This window comes from Myodes glareolus, chromosome 7 (assembly GCF_982192425.1).
Source record: "Myodes glareolus chromosome 7, mMyoGla1.1, whole genome shotgun sequence".
NCBI lineage: Eukaryota > Metazoa > Chordata > Mammalia > Rodentia > Cricetidae > Myodes > Myodes glareolus.
In genome coordinates, this window is record NC_142032.1 from 27,975,624 (window position 1) to 27,991,859 (window position 16,236).

The 16,236-nt window shown below is 41.8% G+C and overlaps 1 protein-coding gene across 1 annotated transcript; it reads right to left on the minus strand.

Moving 5' to 3' along the window:
• Positions 1–4,381: 4,381 nt before the first annotated feature.
• Positions 4,382–14,468, minus strand: LOC125403494 (interferon-induced protein with tetratricopeptide repeats 2-like). The gene is made up of 2 exons (XM_048438876.3): positions 14,308–14,468; positions 4,382–7,784 (listed from the first exon to the last, which is right to left on the minus strand). Exons 1-2 carry the CDS (start codon positions 14,310–14,312, stop codon positions 6,383–6,385), a joined length of 1,407 nt encoding a protein of 468 aa, XP_048294833.3. The 5' UTR covers positions 14,313–14,468; the 3' UTR covers positions 4,382–6,382.
• Positions 14,469–16,236: the final 1,768 nt, after the last annotated feature.

Below are 16,236 nucleotides of genomic sequence, written 5' to 3' on the forward strand. Positions count from 1 at the left end.
ACAAAAGTATAATTATTAGCAAAGAGGCAGCCACACTGTAAATCAGAGAAAATTTTCTTACTTTCTAAGTCTAAGACCCTTCTCTGAGATAGGTGATGGGGTAATGTGAGAAAGGAGGGCTAAGGTTTTGTAGTCTTTAATTGGAATGCCCATTCCCCGGTTGTGTCAGGCTGATGGTACCCATGGGAGGGATGCTAACTAAAAGAAGTCTCAATGGGACTGTAACACTCCTGTGGTTTCTGCTCTCACTGGATGAAGATAGTGTGAATCTACTGGGATGGACTGATGTGGTTTGGACATGGAATGTTCCAGAAAGGCTCCCACTTTGACGGGTCTGGAGGGTCCCAATAGTTCCGACGACTGAGTTTCCTAACATGATGGCCTCACTGGAAAGTGGTGGAAACTTGTGGATGAAGTAGATCACTGGACGCACGTACTTGGGGGTGTGACCTTGTCTCAGGCCATCCTTAGCCTCACTCCTGTCTTCCTGAACTCCATGGCACAAGTGTTCCCTTCAGCATGCCTCTCTGCTGCCACAATCGCATAAAATACACAGCCAACAAATCACGGATGCAACCTGAGACCATCAGTCAAAATCCACCCTCCCTCTTTCATGATTTCTCTCAGGTGTTTGTCACAGCAAGGGAGAAGTGTCAGGGAGTTGGGGTGGGATAGGGGGATGAAAGCAGTCATGACTCAGTCGACTGACTCTGACCCTGACAGAGAAAAAGGACAAGAAGAAGTTGAGATGGTGCTTTTCACCACGGGAAGTCATTATTTGAAAGCAAGCTAGAGATGACAGACGTTTTCTCGCTCCTTCACTCACACAAATACACCCGAGAGCATCCTTGACACTCAGAATGCCAACCCAAGCTGGGACCGGAGACATCCATAAGCAGGTTTGTGGTCAAACAGTGTTCGTATGTAGGGTTGGAGCAAGATGAACAGCAGGTCGAGTCCCAGCGTTTTACTTGCTCGTTAGCACGTAGGGCAGCTTTGTTGGGGACTTATCACTTACCTTGGTGAATAGCTGAGAAAAGATGTGAGAAAGTGACCAAATCACCTCTCTTGACTGATGTTGAAGTAGTGAAATGGGAACCCAAGGACCCAAGTCAGGAGGGCACACATGTGCCAACCGCACTACCAGGGTCACATTTATTGTTACAGCTTTTTTGCTCACATACACAAGTTTGCATTTCATTATGGAAGCCTTCATCACAGTCCAGCCTGCTCAAGGTCGTACAGGCAGGATGATGTTATTTTCCTTCAGAGAAGTATCCCAGGCCTAGGAATGTCATGTGACCTAACTCCTCTCTAGAAATGGAGTAAGAGTGCAGACATTTCTGGGTTCCTTCCCACATTTGTTGGCACTCCAGATTGCCCTCTTTTTTTTTTCTTTTTTTCAAAGTTTATTAAATTATGAAAGTTTCCATTTCCGCCCCTCTTCCCAACACCCTCCCACTCCCCCCCCCTCCTCCCTCTCCATCCCTAAGAGCAGTCAGGGCTTCCAGCCCTGTGGGAAGTTCAAGTTCCTCCCCCCTCCCTCCAGGTCCAGGAAGGTGAGTATCCAAACAGACTGGATCCCAAAAATCCAGTATATGCAGAGGAAACAAGTCCCAGTGTCATTGTCAAAGGCTTTTCAGAAAGGGTCCGGGCCAGCCACATTCAGAGAATCTGGCCACATTCAGAAAATCTGGTTGGATCACATGCTCGTTCAGTCCCAGTCCAACTGGCCTTGGTGAACTCTCATTAGATCAGTCCCCTTGTATCAGTGGGTGATCGCACCCCTCGCGGTCCTGAGTTTTTTTTTTTTTTCATGTTCTTCTTCCTTCTGCTCCTCATTTGGACCATGGGGGGCTCAGTCCGGTGCTCCAATGTGGGTCTCTGTCTGTATCACCATCCATCGTCAGATGAAGGATCTATGGTGATAAGCAAAATCTTCATCAGTATTGTTATAGGCCAAGGCCGGTTCAGGCACCCTCTCCTCTGTCCAGAGAACAATCTGGGGATCTCTCCTTGGACCTGGGATTCCCATTTATAATCAAGTCTCTTGTAAACCCTAAAATGACTCCCTTAGTTGAGATATATTCTTCCCTGATCCCATATCCATCCTTCCTCCCTCCCCCCCATCCCAGGCCACTGAGCTTTCCCCATTCCTCCCCTACTCCCTTCTCTCTAACCCTCTCCCCTTCCAACAACCCTCCCACCCCCGCCCCCGGCACCCGAGGTTACCTGGGACTCTTGTCTATTTCCAATCTCCAGGAGGATAAGTACATGATTTTCTTCAGGTTCACCTTCTTATTTAGCTTCTCTAGGATCTCGAATAATAGGCTCAAAGACCTTTAATTATGGCTAGAATCCACTTATGAGAGAATACATAGCATAGTCCTCTTTTTGGGTCTGGCTTACCTCACTCAGTAAAGCGTTTTCTATTTCCATCCATTTGCATGCAAAATTCAAGATTTCATTGTTTTTTTTACCACTGAGAAAAACTCTACCAAAGAACTCCTACAGCTGATAAACACCTTTAGTAATGTGGCAGGATACAAGATCAACTTCAAAAAATCAGTTGCCCTCGTATACACAAAGGATAAAGAAGCAGGGAGGGAAATCAGAGAAACTTCACCTTTCACGATAGCTACAAATAGCATAAAATATCTTGGGATAACTCTGACCAAGGAAGTGAAAGACCTATTTGACAAGAACTTTAAGTCTCTGAAGAAAGAAATTGAGGAGGATACCAGAAAATGGAAAGATCTCCCTTGTTCTTGGATTGGGAGGATCAACATAGTAAAAATGGCAATGCTACCAAGAGCAATCTATAGATTCAATGTAATCCCCATCAAAATCCCATCAAACTTCTTCACAGACCTTGAGAGAATAATAATTAATTTTATATGGAAAAACAAAAAACCCAGGATAGCCAAAACAATATTATATAATAACGGAGCGTCTGGAGGTATAACCATCCCTGACTTCAAACTCTATTACACAGCTACAGTATTGAAAACAGCTTGGTACTGGCATAAGAACAGAGAAGTCGACCTATGGAATCAAATAGAAGACCCAGATATTAACCCACAAACCTATGAACACTTGATTTTCGACAAGGGGGCTAAAGGTATGCAATGGAAGAAGGAAAGCATCTTTAACAAATGGTGCTGGCATAACTGGATGTCAACCTGTAGAAGAATGAAAGTAGATCCATATCTATCACCATGCACAAAAATCAAGTCCAAATGGATCAAAGACCTCAACATTAATCTGACCACTTTGAACCAGATAGAAGAGCTAGTGGGAAGTAGTCTACAAGACATAGGCACAGGAGACCACTTCCTAGGTAGAACCCCAGTAGCACAGACAATAAGAGAATCAATGAATAAATGGGACCTCCTGAAACTGAGAAGTTTCTGTAAAGCAAAGGACACCATCAGTAAGACAAAAAGGCTACCTTCTGACTGGGAGAAGATCTTCACCAACCCCTTATCAGATAAAGGCCTGATCTCCAAAATATACAAAGAACTCAAGAAACTAGACAATAAAACTCTAATTAACCCAATTAAAAAATGGGGTGCTGATCTGAACAGAGAATTCTCAACAGAAGAACTCCGAATGGCCAAAAGACACTTAAGGTCATGCTCAACATCCTTAGCGATCAGGGAAATGCAAATCAAAACAACTATGAGACACCATTTTACACCAGTCAGATTAGCTAAAGTCAAAAACAGCAATGATAGCCTATGCTGGAGAGGATGTGGAGAGAGGGGAACTCTCATCCATTGTTGGTGGGAATGCAAACTTGTGCAGCCACTGTGGAAATCAGTGTGGCGGTTTCTCAGGAAACTGGGAGTCAACCTCCCTCAAGACCCAGCAATTCCACTCTTGGGAATATACCCAAGAGATGCCCTATCATACCATAAAAGCATTTGTTCAACTATGTTCATAGCAGCACTATTTGTAATAGCCAGAACCTGGAAACAACCTAGGTGCCCCTCAATAGAAGAATGGTTAAAGAAGGTGTGGAACATATATACAGATTGCCCTCTTAAGAAATATCAGCATCACAGGTTTTTATGTCTGATTCAAAAATTGTCACATCCTCATTGGCCTTAGGAAGAGAAATGCCATTCCCTGAAGATGTGGTCCAGCTATGCCCTATAATCCATCCAGGGTCCCTCTGACTGGGTTCTTGCCTTGAATTTCTGTCTGGGCTTCCCTCAACAATAGGCTGTAACTTGTTAGCTATATAGACCCTCAAGTTGTTTTAGTCTGTGTTTTGTCCCAGCAACAGGAAGGGAAACAGGATAAAAGTCAAGATCAAGTGTGTCCCTGTGCAGATATCAGACATCAAATATAAAAAGAACAGACACTTCAGGCAGCAAAATAATAAATGCCACTCTTTATTATGATACTTAAGTTTAAGACAGTGAGAGAACAGTAAATTTGTATTCAGCCAGAACACTGCTCAATGTTCTATCATGTGTTATTTATTAACAAAGAAATTCAAATGCTGTCTACTGATGGACTTAAGTGCATACAAAACCCTTTAATATTTAAAGTAACAGGGAACATTGTTACAGCTATCAGAATGTCCAGTTTTAACAACCTATTAATCTAATATATTTTAATGGCTAAAAAATATTTATATATACTTATAAGCTAAGTAATGCCAATAGAGAAACATTTTCTACCCTAGACGTGGTTGTCAGTCTCATGTTGGTTCAATCGCCTCTCTGCTCTGCACATCAACCTTAATGTTTAGGCCATTCCAGATCTACCAAGGAAACACCGGTTATCAGTTTCGTGATGTTCCTGAGTATTTTTCAGAGTTCAAAATGTTTTTATATTCCTTGGTATGCAACATTTCTAATGGAGGAAAGAATTCTCCCTCCAGTATCCATCCCATTTCCTAGTCCTACCACCAGGCCTCAGTTACCAAGTTATTCTCCCACCCAGTGTCCTTCCTAGCATCTCTAATGCGGGTTCATTATAGCACTGTTGAATAATGAGGTATTCATACGACAGGGACATCTTCCTAATAGTGACTATAAACTGTTTTTTCATGGCTTTATAATGACCAAGGATGAATCAACATTCTCTTCGTCTCCACTGGAGTTCCCGCTCAAGATTGAAATAAATATTTATTTCAGTTGTCACTATGGTAGACAGAACCCTCTGATTTTCATGGAGCTCCACACTCATAGGGAGAACAGAGCTGGGAGGAAGTCTCCCCATGTGCCTCCCGCAAGTCCGACAATATAATCTTCTGACTCTATTGGTTTGCACAGATACGGCCCTTCTTACTTTCTCTGTTCTCAGTTTTCCAATTATGTTGCCATCTGAGCTAATGTTGCAAATAAACTCATGTTTATGGGACATTGTAAATTGATGACTGGCTGGTAAATTGGAGGAAGGATTTTGTCCGTCAGCTTTTGGTTTTTTTGTTGTTGTTGTTGTTTGCTTTTAGACCTGGAACTCACCATTCAGTTTCTATTTTGAGCTCAACTAATATTGAGCACGATTTTGTAAGCTTTGAAATTATACAGTAAAACAAAATCCCTACCTTCTGTGCATTAGAAATGTGTGCTAATAGTGGCTATATAGGCGTATACAATCCAAACTAACAAGATAATGTACATAATCATTAAATATTTGCATGTATAATTCTCACCACCCTCCACCATCCATTCCAGGTCATGCTTAGACTGACTTCCAACTCACGGTAATCCTCCTGTCTCAGCTCCCAGGTGCTGGGATTATTGTCTTGAGCAACTGCCCCTGGCTCCTGAGTTTTCAGATGGGCACTGTTACCTATGTAGAACAAGGCTGTGCAATTGCTAAAATAACTCAAGGATGGAAAACTCACCCAGGTGAGGAATTTGACTGCTTTGAATAATTACAGAAACAAACTCATGGGAAGCATCCAAAGAGGATGATTAAAGAATTGCTACCATGGAAACTATTTCTTTTTTTTTATATTTATTTATTTATTATGTATACAATATTCTGTCTCTGTATATGTCTGCAGGCCAGAAGAGGGCACCAGACCTCATTACAGATGGTTGTGAGCCACCATGTGGTTGCTGGGAATTGAACTCAGGACCTTTGGAAGAGCAGGCAATGCTCTTAACCACTGAGCCATCTCTCCAGCCCCCATGGAAACTATTTCTAAGAAATAAAAAGCGATCTAGGTTGTTTGCCAGGCTCTTGTGTCTATGGCTTCAACTGGTTCCTCTCTCAAAGCTCTCCCAGATCCAGCAATTCAGGTGCTAACATTTGATAGAAGGGTTCCTGTCCATGAAGTTGCTAAATACATTGAATGGCCACTGGTAAGGGTTTCAGTTTCCTGCCAGCAGTAGCACTGTGGGCACCGTGTCACCCCCTACTGGTCCCCATCCTCATGCAAAGATGCTGAAGGAGCAGCCTTCTCAGCATCCAGCACTCTCTCAACTTCTTTAGCCGCTTGCTGGTCTTCTTCATTCAACTCCCGAAGAAACACCAAGATATACAAGGCCTCAGAGTCAAATTCATTTTCAGAAAGTCGATTTAGGGCAATTATGTGAAGTTTATTTATCATCTGTTCTTTAGTATCTGTCTCCACCCTTATTTTCACACCCTCCATAAAATGGTGGATGGCCTTGTCTTCACACTTCATTTGAAACAACTGGAAATTGCCATACTGTAGGTGGAGCAACTGCTTAAGGCCTGGTGAGAGAACATTCTTGAATTCTTTCTGGTAGTAATAATCAGCTTCTTCATACCGGTTTGCCATGGCATAAAGTCCAGCTAGGTAGCTACAGGATCGTTTCAGCATCTCCTTGTTCTCCTCTGCTTTCCTTAAGTGTTTAATTGCCTCGTGTGTTAGAAACGTCTTTTGATTCTTACTCAATACAGTTTCTCTTCTATGATCTCTTTTCTTGACTTTTGACCTGTAGCAGCACCCAATATAGTAATTCACATAGGCATTGTATGGCCGATTGACTAAAGCCTTATTAAGTAGCTTTATAGCTCTGTCCATGTCATGTGTCTTGTAATAAAACTTGGCTGCACTGAGCAGCACATCTGTTGCACATGGGGATTTCCTTAAGGCTTCTTTAACTAGTTTCTGTCCTTGGTTTTCATGCATTCTCTCAAGCTTCAGTGCCATGAGGACCTTAAGATAAGGGTGGTCAGGAGATAATCTAATAGCCTGTTTCAGGGAACCAATAGAGTCCTGCCATGCTGGCCAGTAGTCCAGACGGTAGCTTGCAATGGCCCATCCAGAGGTGAATTCTGGGTTCTTCGGGTCCTTTTCCAGAGCCTTCTCAAAACACACCTTCCCTCTCTCATTTTGGTTCTTGGTGCACTTTAATAGGGCCCACCCTTCCTCACAGTCAAGCTCAGGACTCTCGATTCTGTAGGGACTGGACAACTTCTCACAGACCCCTCTCACCTTGTCAAGATAAGCCTGTGCTTTTGAGAGTTGGCCCATGTGATAGTAAACCCAAGCGTAGTTCCCCCAGGTGACCAGACTTCTGGTTTCTACTTGGTCAGGATGCTGTTGCTGGATGAAACATTCAGCGTCCTCTAAACTCTTCAGCGCTGCCTCGTTTTCACCTCTGAGGTGCTTGACATAGGCCTTGATGTTGTACTTCGTGGCGTTACGCTCACTGTTCTGAAATTCAACCTTGTTAAGCAACCTGTTATCAAACTCATCCACGGTCTCCTCTTTCTCTTTCAAGTTCCAGGTGAAATGGCATTTTAGCTGTTGGAGCCTGTTCTCCAAGGATTTCTCTATGGGTGCGCTGTGGGACAGAAAAGAAAAGGAACAGTCATTTGGGAGACACCTGTCAAGGAGTGGGATCACAGTGAATATCCCTTTTTTTCTAAGGAGAGTTCATCCAAATATAACCAAGGCACACGCTTCCCTTTCTTTTATTTCAGTATTTGTCATATGTCTGAATTACCTATAATGATACAAGAGTTTGCTCATTTAAGGCAGAAAAACTGACAGAGGGAAGTGAGTCAGTCCTAGATGGCATTTGGGTTTCCTAGAAAGACTATTTCTGTTAGCTAGTTCCTGCCTTTGTGTTGGAGGGTCTGTGGACCCCAGTACAGCTTCAGTGTTATTCCTGGAGCTTTTTATTTAGAGATAGTAACTGAATTTCTTCTTAAAACATCCCATCACAATTCTTCACCGACCTTGAAAGGACAATACTCAACTTCATACGGAAAGACAGAAAAACCCAGAATAGTTTCAACAATCCTGTACCATAATGGATCATCCAGAGGCATTACCATCCCTGACTTTAAACTCTACTATAAAGCTATAGTTACCAAAACAGCTTTCTATTTGTATAAAAACACATACATAGAGCATTGGAATTGAATATAAGACCCTGACATTAATCCACACACCTATAAACACCTGTTTGTTTGTTTTTTTTTATAAAGACACCAACCTAGTACAGTGGGAAAAAGGAAGCATCTTTTAACAAATGGAGCTTGCATAACTGGATGTCAACAAGTATTAGATTACAGATAGATGCATAACTATCGCCATGTGCAAAACTCAAGTCCAAATGGATCAAGAACCTGAACATAAATCCAGTTACACTAAATTTGATAGAAGAGAAAGTGGGAAGTAGCCTTGAACTCACTGATGTAGGAGACTACTCCCTAAATAAAACACCAGTAGCACAGACACAGAGAACAAGTGTCAATAAATGGAACTTTTTGAATCAGAAAAGCTTCTGTAAGGCAAAAAACACGGTAAATGAGATAATACGACAGCCTACAGAATGGGTAAAGATCTTCAGGAACCCTACACCTGACAGAGGGCTGATCTCCAAAATATATAAAGAATATAAGAAAGAACTAGATATCAAAATAGAAAATAATCCAAATGAAAAATGGGGTACAGAGCTAAACAGAATTCTCATGAGAAGAATCTCAAATGGCCAAAAGAAATTTAAGAAATTGGTCAACATTCTTAATCATCAGGGAAACGCAAATCAAAATGACTCTGAGATACCATCTTATACCTGTCAGAATGACTAAGATCAAACATACTGAGGACTTCTTATGTTGGAGAGGATGTGGAGTCAGGAGAGCATTCCTCCACTGCTGGTGGGAGTACAAACTTGTACAGTCACTTTGGAAATCAGTATGGCAGTTTTTCACAAAATTGGGAATCAGTCTACAACAAGACCTGGCAATACCACTCCTGGGCATATAACCAAAGGATACTCAATCATACCATAAGGACTCTTGCTCAACAATGTTCATAGCAGCATTATTCATAATAGTCAGAAACTGGAAACAACCTAGATGCCCCTCAACTGAAGCATGGATGGTATAGGAGGTACTTTTGTTTATGTGTTGCTTTGATTGGTTTAATGAATAAAGAAACTACCTTGGCATTTGATGGGACAGAACTTAGGTAGATGGGGAAAACAGAACTGAATGCTGGGAGGGAAAAGGGTAGAGTCAGAGAAGCCATGGATCTTCCACCTAAGACAGACACTGGTTAGAATCTCTGATAAGCCACTGCCATGTGGTGATACACAGATTAATAGAGATGGGTTAAACTAATATGTAAGAGTTAGCCAATAAGAAGGTAGAGCTAATGGCCAAGCAGTGTTTTAATTAATACAGTTTCTGTGTGGTTATTTCAGGTGTAAGCTAGCTGGGTGGCTGGCGCAAACAAGTGGGCCCCTCCCTCCTACAAATGGATAAAGAAAATGTGGCATATTTGCCCAATGGAGCATTACTTAGGTGTAAAAAAACTATGACATCATGAAATGGAACTAGACAGGCAAATGGATGGAAATAGAAAAAAACTCTCCTGAGTGAGGTAACCCAGACTCAGAAAGAGAAACAAAGTATGTACTCACTCGTAAGTGGATTTATGACATAAAACAAAGGATAACAGAGTACAGTCCTCAGTTCCAGAGAAGTTAGGTAACAAGAAAGACCCTAATAGGTACACATGGATTTCCCTGGGAAGGGGAAGTAGACGAGTAATTCCTGGGTAAACTGCAGGCAAGGGTCTATGGTAACAGGGAGGGGATGAGAAATGAGAACAAGAGGGAAAGGGATAGTCGAGGGGGGAGAGGGATGGAATGGGAGAGCAATGAAAGAGAGATCTTGATAGACAGAGTCACTATTAAGTAAGGGAGAAACTTGGTGCTAGAGAAATTCCCAAGAATCCACTAAAATGACCTCAGCTAATACTTCCAGCTAATATTGTTGAAGAGAATGCCCAAACTGGGCTTCCTCTCTAATCAGATTGGTGAATATATCAACTATCATCCAGTAACTGTTGGAACTAGACCCAGAGTTCTACAACCAAGCACCAGGCCAAGCTCCAGGAACCCAATCAAAGAGAGGGAGGACAGAATATATGAACAAGGGAGGTCAAGATCATAATGGAGAAATCTAAAGAGACAGCAGAACCAAGCTTGTGGATACTCAAGAACTCTAGACTGACAGCTGTGGAGCCTCCCTGGGATCAAACTAGACCCTCCATTGTGGGAGACAGTGGTGAAGCTTGGACTATCTCAGAGGCCCCTGGCAGTAGGACCAAGGTCTATCCCTAGTGCATGAGCTAGCTTCTTGGAGCCCATTCTCTATGGTGGGATGACATGCTCAGCCTTAATGCAGAGGGGAGGAGCTTGGTCTTGCCCCAATTCAATATACCAGACTCTGTTGACTCCCTTTGGGAACCCTTACCCACTGGGAGAAATGTGGGAGGACGGGTGCAACAGAGAACTATGATTGAAATGTAAAATGAAATTTAAAAAATAAATTTAAAATATCATCACTTTACTCTTAACTTCTTATCTACCATTGAAATTTGAAACTCTTAACTACATGTTTGTATCCTATTGACATTCAGAGAGATGAGTTTAAATTCTCTGTATCTTAGAAATTCAAATCTGCTTTATTTCTTTCATTTCTCTTTTAAAAGTCAATTGTTTTCTATTTCCCATTATTCTAAATTTTAAGATATTTTTAAGGAAGAATGATTTATTTTGATTTGTGATATAAAAGCCATCTTGACAGAGAAGGATTCCATGGCTGCAGAAGCATGTGACTGAACCTCCTCACTTCCTAGGTAATCAGCCAGCAAAGAGTAAGGATGGTGGAACTCATCTGTTTTTTTTTCTTTAATTACAAGATTTTTAAAAAAGTATGTGTGTGTATCTATGTAGGGGTATGAGCATGTGAGTGTGGTGTCCACAGAGACCAGCAGAGGGCACTGTATCCACTGGAATTGGAACTACAGCTAGTTGTGAGTCATCTGATATGGGTTCAGGGAACAGAACTCTACTCCTCTAGAAGAGCAGTATTTGTTTGTAATTGCCAATCTGTCTCTCCATCCCCAATCCAATTTTTAATATATCTTTAATGTGCTTTCTTTGTTTAGTCTAGCTTCTTGAAATTTATCACATTAGTTGTGTCTTTTATTTAAATATTTTTATTCTCGTCTGCTTATGCTCTCTCTGTTAACCATGTATTGTTAAATGATAGTTACTATCTTTGTTTTAAATTCTTTTATTTTGCATCTTGTACTTTGCATTGGGTGCCCCTTTCCCTGCCCTCTTCTCTCTTTGTTTTGTTGCCCTCATTCCTCTCTCAAAGCCTCCATGTGCAGTGTTCCCAATTTCACTTTATATCACATGTGCCCTGGTGCCTCCCTCCCCCACTCTCTTTTATATCACATGTGCCCTGGTGCCTTCCCTCCGTCTGCCCCCTCTCTTTTATATCACATATGCCCTGGTGCCTCTCTCCTCCTCCCCCTATCTTTTATATCACATGTGGTCTGGTACACTCCCTTTCCCTCTTTTTTATATCATATGTGTTCTGGAACACTCCCTCTCCCCACCCTCTTTTAATGCCTCTTTTCTGTCTTTTCCTGATCCTGACTCTATTTTTAGTTCCCTGACATCTATGTGCATTCATATAATTATATACATATGTAAAGCTAAGATTTACAAATGAGAACAAGAACATGCAATGTTTGCCATTCTGAACCTGGATTTTCTTACTTAATATTTTCTAGTTCCATCCATTTCCCTGCAAATTGCATAATATCATTTTGTTCTTTAATAACAATTTTTTTGTGGGGCCCAGGTCAGCCTGGGCACAACATTATGGGGCCCAGGCCATGTTGAACCCAGGGGAGCCTATCAGCACATGGGCCCCAGGCTGCACAGCCGCCATAGCAGGTAGTATCAGGTTCCAGGAAAAGCCATAACCTGACACTACCCAGGAACAGAGCATCCAAAAAAATCCTAACATTCTAACCATTGTAGATAGGATCACCTGCCAGCACACATGCATTGCGTTTCACCAGAATACCCATGGACAAATGTCAGCCAATCAGGGGTTCTGAATCTTAGAAATTCGTCACCCCTACCTTTGCTACTATAAAAATCCAACCCCAACTGAGGTTGGGGCTCTCTGATCACTCCAATATATTGGACACATGGAGGGTTGGAATTTACAAACTTATGTAAGAATCAAGGCTCTTTGCTTTTACATACAGGACTCAGGGTCCTAGTTGGTTGGGGGGGGGTAACATGTGATCTGAGCATAACAATATTAATTAAAATATAACTGCATCACTTCCCTCTTTCCCTGTTTTCCCTCCAGCAAATCATGTGTCTCCTCCCTCCAACTCCTCCCATGCTTCCCATCTCTCAAATTAACAGCCTTTTTTTCTTTGAGTTTTTTTAAACATATTTTTGGATATATCTTCACAAATCTAAAATACAATCCACTGAGTCCATCCTTTGCTGTTTGTGTGTGTGTGGCGGGGGGGTGGGGTTGAGGCTGAACACTAAGTAACCGCTTAGGTAGCTCATCCCTAGGAGAGGCTAGTCCCTTAATTTTTTCTTTTAATGACTGAATAAAATTCACTGTATGTACCACATCCTCATTACTCATTCATCATTGTTGGACATCTAGGTTGATTCTATTTCCTTGTTCTTGTGAAGGAAAAACATGTTTGTTTGTAATAAACATGAATAATTTGTAATAAGATTAAAGTACTTTAGGAATCAGCTCATATTAACTGCTTACATCTTATTTTTAATCATTCTTGATTTTTACCCATTCTACCATCTTTGGGATATCTCATCTATTAATTGTATTATATAGGCTAGCAATACCTCAAACCTTTATTTCACAATAAAATGTAGTCTCCATACCCCTACCCGATTTCTACTTCTTACATTGGTGATGTCTCATTTTGATAGCTTACTCATACTTTCACATCATTATTTTAATTTCCCTTTGAATTTTATTCTCTCAGGTTTATAAATTTTATGCCAGGGATAGGAAGTGTGGCTGCAGGAGAGGCTTATAGGCGTTTAGTACCTTTTCTGTGGCAGAGAACTCTTCTGTCCCCCCTCAAGGTACCATTGTGACTCCTAAAGATTTTTTTCATCCTTTAAGATTCCCTTTAGACCCACAGACAGAAAAAGAAATAAGCAGGAAACAAAGTAGCCCAACACAGAAGCCTCTGGAATGTTGTCTATTCTCACTTACTTTTTCCACGCTGTTTATGAATCAGCTATGTATTGCAATATTGCAGTTTCTGACTTGAACAACTGATAGCTGGAAAGCCACATAAAGTGACAAAGATCATGTCTGAACTGTACTGACCATATTTAGCCTCTCTCTTAGGCTTTTCAGCCTTACACCTTGCAACCACACATGTTTTTGTTGGGCCAGAGAGAGAGTTACCAGACAGAAGACAGAGCTGAGAGACAGTGCATGGGAGAAGCTCCTTCCTCCCAGTGCTCTCTTTAGTTAGCAATGCTCCCGCAATTCTGAAATTACAAGTAAAATTCAGATGAGGGAGAAGCAGCATTAGTAATCTAAGGACATTTTTAAAAGTAAAGAAATCATAAAAAAACACTGTTAAATAATATTTTTATTAGATACTCTCAACTTAATTTTGCAACCGGGCAGCAGGGAGAGGAAGAGACAGAAAGAGAGAGAGAGAGAGAGAGAGAGAGAGGGAGAGAGAGAGAGAGAGAGAGAGAGAGATAATTCACAAGAACAATTCTTCCAGATCTATCTTTCTTAGAAGTTTCACCTAGATGAAACAACTCTGTGATGTCAGCTCTCAGCTGCCAGATAAGCAGATCTGGAGGAAGGCACTGAGCATCTCTATGACAGATTGACAGCTGGAGAGACAGAGGTGTGAAAGGTAAAAACAGGACTGGCCTCTCTTGGGACCTTGGCTGTTTAGGATTTGCATCTGTCATCAAGGCTGACTACATTCTCCTCACCAGCAGAGAAAGGAGGACATACCTCATGGTTGCTGTGCCTCTCAGCTGTGCTGAAGGACTCAGAGTGGCTGTTGGCAGCTGCAGACAATCTCGTCCTCCGACTCCCAAGGAAGCGCTACAGACCCATATTTATTACCAGCAGCTGGTTTCCTTTCCTGTTTCTCTGCAGCTGACCTCACAGAAGAGAAATCGAAACCAGAAAGTAAAACTGATGTCACTTTTAATGGACAAATGAGTTGAAAGAGAGAGAAAAAAAAACAAAAACAAAAAAGAGAAAGAAAGAAAGAAAGAAAGAAAGAAAGAAAGAAAGAAAGAAAGAAAGAAAGAAAGAAAGAAAGAGAACCAAGCCTTTCAGGGACCAGTTTTGTGCTGTGAGTAAGAAAGTATTTATGTCTTTAGATTTACAACAGAGAGGGTATTCACCCTGGAGAAGGAAACCTTTACCTCAGCATCCAGCCTCTTTATCGCCTCAATAGTCCATCCTCACTCTCCTCACCCCTATGACCCACAGGCCACTGTAGGGAGCAGTTTCTATTCCCAGCAGCAAGGATTTTTCTCTGCTTCATTCACTACCTCCTTTCCTTCAAGAATAAGGGTACACTCCCTGCTGTCTGGCAGAGACTTGAAATGCAGATGTTGAATGAATGGACACACAGTTCCAAGTTGGAGCTCTAATAGTCCTCTACCTGCATTTCTAGGCTGTGGCTCCCTGAGGGAAGTGACCCCCTGCCTCTGCTTTAGTTTCTCCTATTGTAAACTGGAAACAATACTGCTACCAGATCACCATGGTGATGGAAGGATGAAGTGGGTGAATGAGTAAATTGTTCTAGTGTCATGCCTGGCACCTAGTAACTAGTGTAACTAAAATCAGTAACCAGAAACCAAATGGGCAAACTTAGAATATTTGTTTTTCCGGAGACTAAAATGGTTTGACATTCCATGACCTGTCAGGATCACTTACAATATGGAGGCAAATCATTTTGAGGCACTCTATGCATCCCTGGCTCCCTTGGGACCCGCCTTCTGGGGCAGCGTGTGCATACCCAGGTGTTCAGCAGCTCTCATCTGTGATGAAAGAGAAATGTGCTGGTCTTGTATTTTCCTTATTTATGCTTGTGTTCGTTAATCTTGGCCGTCTGCTAGTCTTGGTAAAGCACAGATCTGCCTCTGTCTGTGGAAGTGTATCCAGAGACACTGGCAAATGAGAAAGCAAACAAGATGGGGAAGGCCTAACCTGAATGTCAGTAGCACGGCAGAAGGGGGAAGCTGGCATGAGCACCCATGATGAACAAACCCTACTTGACCACTTGAATGTTTGTAATGCTGCCCTCTCCCAAGAACACTCCACGAGGACTCACATGAAGACTCTTGTTTGTGAAACTTTGAACACTGACTTCCACCAGGATTGATCCAAGTGCCTTCCAGGCCTCAGTCCTTGAATGAGGTGTCATCATTGGTCCCTTTTTTCTCAGGCATTCAGCAACTTGGCCTGAGCAGCCATTGGCTTTCTGGGCTTTCTACAGAAGGATACTCTGGAAATATACGACCTCTGAATATGCGTGGCCCTCTAATATATCCCATTATTATAAACCCTTTGGGAAACTCTGGCCCATATACTACTCTTGAAAACAGAAGAATTACAGAATATACAGACCCATAGGTCAAAAGGTCATAACACAAGTTCCCAATGTGTTTTCCGGGTCACATCAAGACCCACTACTAAAAGTAGATTCTCACCTGCTTCATTTCCTTCTGTCCTCGCTGACAAATCAAAATGTTTAGAGTGATTTTCCACATGAACTTCAGCAATTAATGTAGCAGTGAACCAGTTTGGCATCTCTGTTTCCTTCCTCAGAACGTACTTTAATTTGATTAAATGTCTTTCCCGAAGCTCCATGTCCCGAAGTCTTGGTTCACATCTGATGGTACTAATGGTTCCAATGAAAGTACT